At 39.7% G+C, this 1,712-nt stretch overlaps 1 protein-coding gene across 1 annotated transcript; it reads right to left on the bottom strand.

The window, feature by feature from the left end:
- Nucleotides 1–468: 468 nt before the first annotated feature.
- LOC102476331 (olfactory receptor 51A7) lies at nt 469–1,404 on the bottom strand. The gene has a single exon (XM_006166451.1). The coding sequence runs from the start codon at nt 1,402–1,404 to the stop codon at nt 469–471; it is 936 nt and encodes a 311-aa protein (XP_006166513.1).
- Nucleotides 1,405–1,712: the final 308 nt, after the last annotated feature.

Below are 1,712 nucleotides of genomic sequence, written 5' to 3'. Positions count from 1 at the left end.
TCTTACTAATTTACATTTACTATTTGTACTGTTACATTTGCTGTTTGACTGTCATTGTTTTCTTTATTTTTTCCCTTTTTCACATGTTTCTCATTTTTTTTTATATATTATTACTTTTACTTCTTTTGAGGTTCTTTTCTGTTTGCTTTTAGGTTTTTGCCATAGGGGAGTCCCTCTGGACTTGAACTGGTAACCCTTCCATGTGTGACTGCCTCACAAAACATCATGTTATAATTCTGTGGCACTACCTAACTCCTCACAATTCAAGTAATATTGCATAAATCCCCCACATGCTTCCCTCAATGTTTGTGTAAGACCTACAGTCACAGACTTCTGGGTAAATATAGCAACCATCCTGATTTCAAGGGTGAGTAAGAAAATAATGAATCACTGAAAATATTTCACTTAGAAAGATATTATATTTTTTCTCCAACCCTGTTTGACCCTGACCTACTCTTTCATATACGTTTATTTTATACCCAATTTACCCAGAACCTTTTCACGAATCTGCCGTGTCTTCACACAATATACAATGGGGTTCATCAGAGGTGGCACTAGCAAGAAAACATCAGCAATGAGGATCATGGCCATTGGAGACTTGTGCTTGCCAAAGCGGTGCATGGATGCCAAAGCAATGATGGGCACGTAGAAGATGAGCACAGCGCAGATGTGGGAGACACAGGTGTTGAGGGCCTTGAGTCGCTCTTTATGGGAACCGATTCCCATCACAGTCCTCAGAATGAACACGTAGGACACTGCAATGAACACACTGTCTGACATCATACACAGAGCAACGAAGAAACCATAGAAAAAGTTGACTGTGTTGTCAGAGCAGGCCAGCTTCATGACATCCTGATGGAGACAATAGGAGTGAGAAAGTAGGCTCTTCCTACAATAGATCAGTCTTTTCAGGGTGAAAGGAAACGGAAGCACTAAGAGCATGCTTTTAAGAAGAAACACCAGCCCCATTTTGGCAACTCTAGCACTGGTGAGGATAGAGCTATACCTTAGAGGGTTGCGTATGGCCAAAAAGCGGTCAAAAGACATGACCAAAAGTACTGAGGACTCCATGTCTGTGAATCCATGAATAAAGAATTCTTGAGCAAAACAGGCATTTGGGGAGATTCCAGTGGCATTGAACAAGAAGATCCTCAGCATAGTTGGAAGAGAGGAGAGAGAGAGACCCAGATCAGAGATAGCTAACATGGAAAGGAAATAGTACATGGGTGCATGGAGTGAGGGTTCAGTCCTTATCACAAAGAGAATGGTGCAATTGCCCAGGATGGCCACCAGGTACATGAGGCAGATGGGAATGGATATCCATGCATGAAAATGTTCAAAGCCTGGGATTCCAATCAGAAAGAAGGTGGTGATCTCCATTTCAGAGGAATTAGGATGGTACATGATGAGTTAGTTGGAAAGTATTAATTCAGAGATCTGAAGTGACACTTCCAGCAGGGTTTTGTTGTGCTTATCTCCCTCCTTTAAATTCATTTGAGGAATAAACAAGGAAAATACAATTTTGAAAGAAAAGAACTAAGTATTTTTTCTAAACAGAGAGTAATAGAGTCAGATAAGCTTACTTGACCAGGAGAACCATTAATATAGATGCATTCTTGATCAGTTACATCTGTAAATCAACAGAAATAAAATGTAATTAAAAAAAGAGAAAAAGTTAAAGTAGTCTCTTGCAAATAAATTTTCCTTGTACT

Source organism: Tupaia chinensis, unplaced genomic scaffold (assembly GCF_000334495.1).
Source record: "Tupaia chinensis unplaced genomic scaffold, TupChi_1.0 Scaffold144260_1, whole genome shotgun sequence".
NCBI classification, from domain to species: Eukaryota; Metazoa; Chordata; class Mammalia; order Scandentia; family Tupaiidae; genus Tupaia; species Tupaia belangeri.
The sequence above is the reverse complement of the archived record's forward strand: the minus strand, read 5'-3'. Positions and strand labels throughout refer to the sequence as shown.

What these genes read in the sequence shown, in the direction of transcription:
- LOC102476331 (XM_006166451.1), bottom strand. Translation starts at nt 1,404, where the DNA reads ATGTACCATCCTAATTCCTCTGAAATGGAGATCACCACCTTCTTTCTG.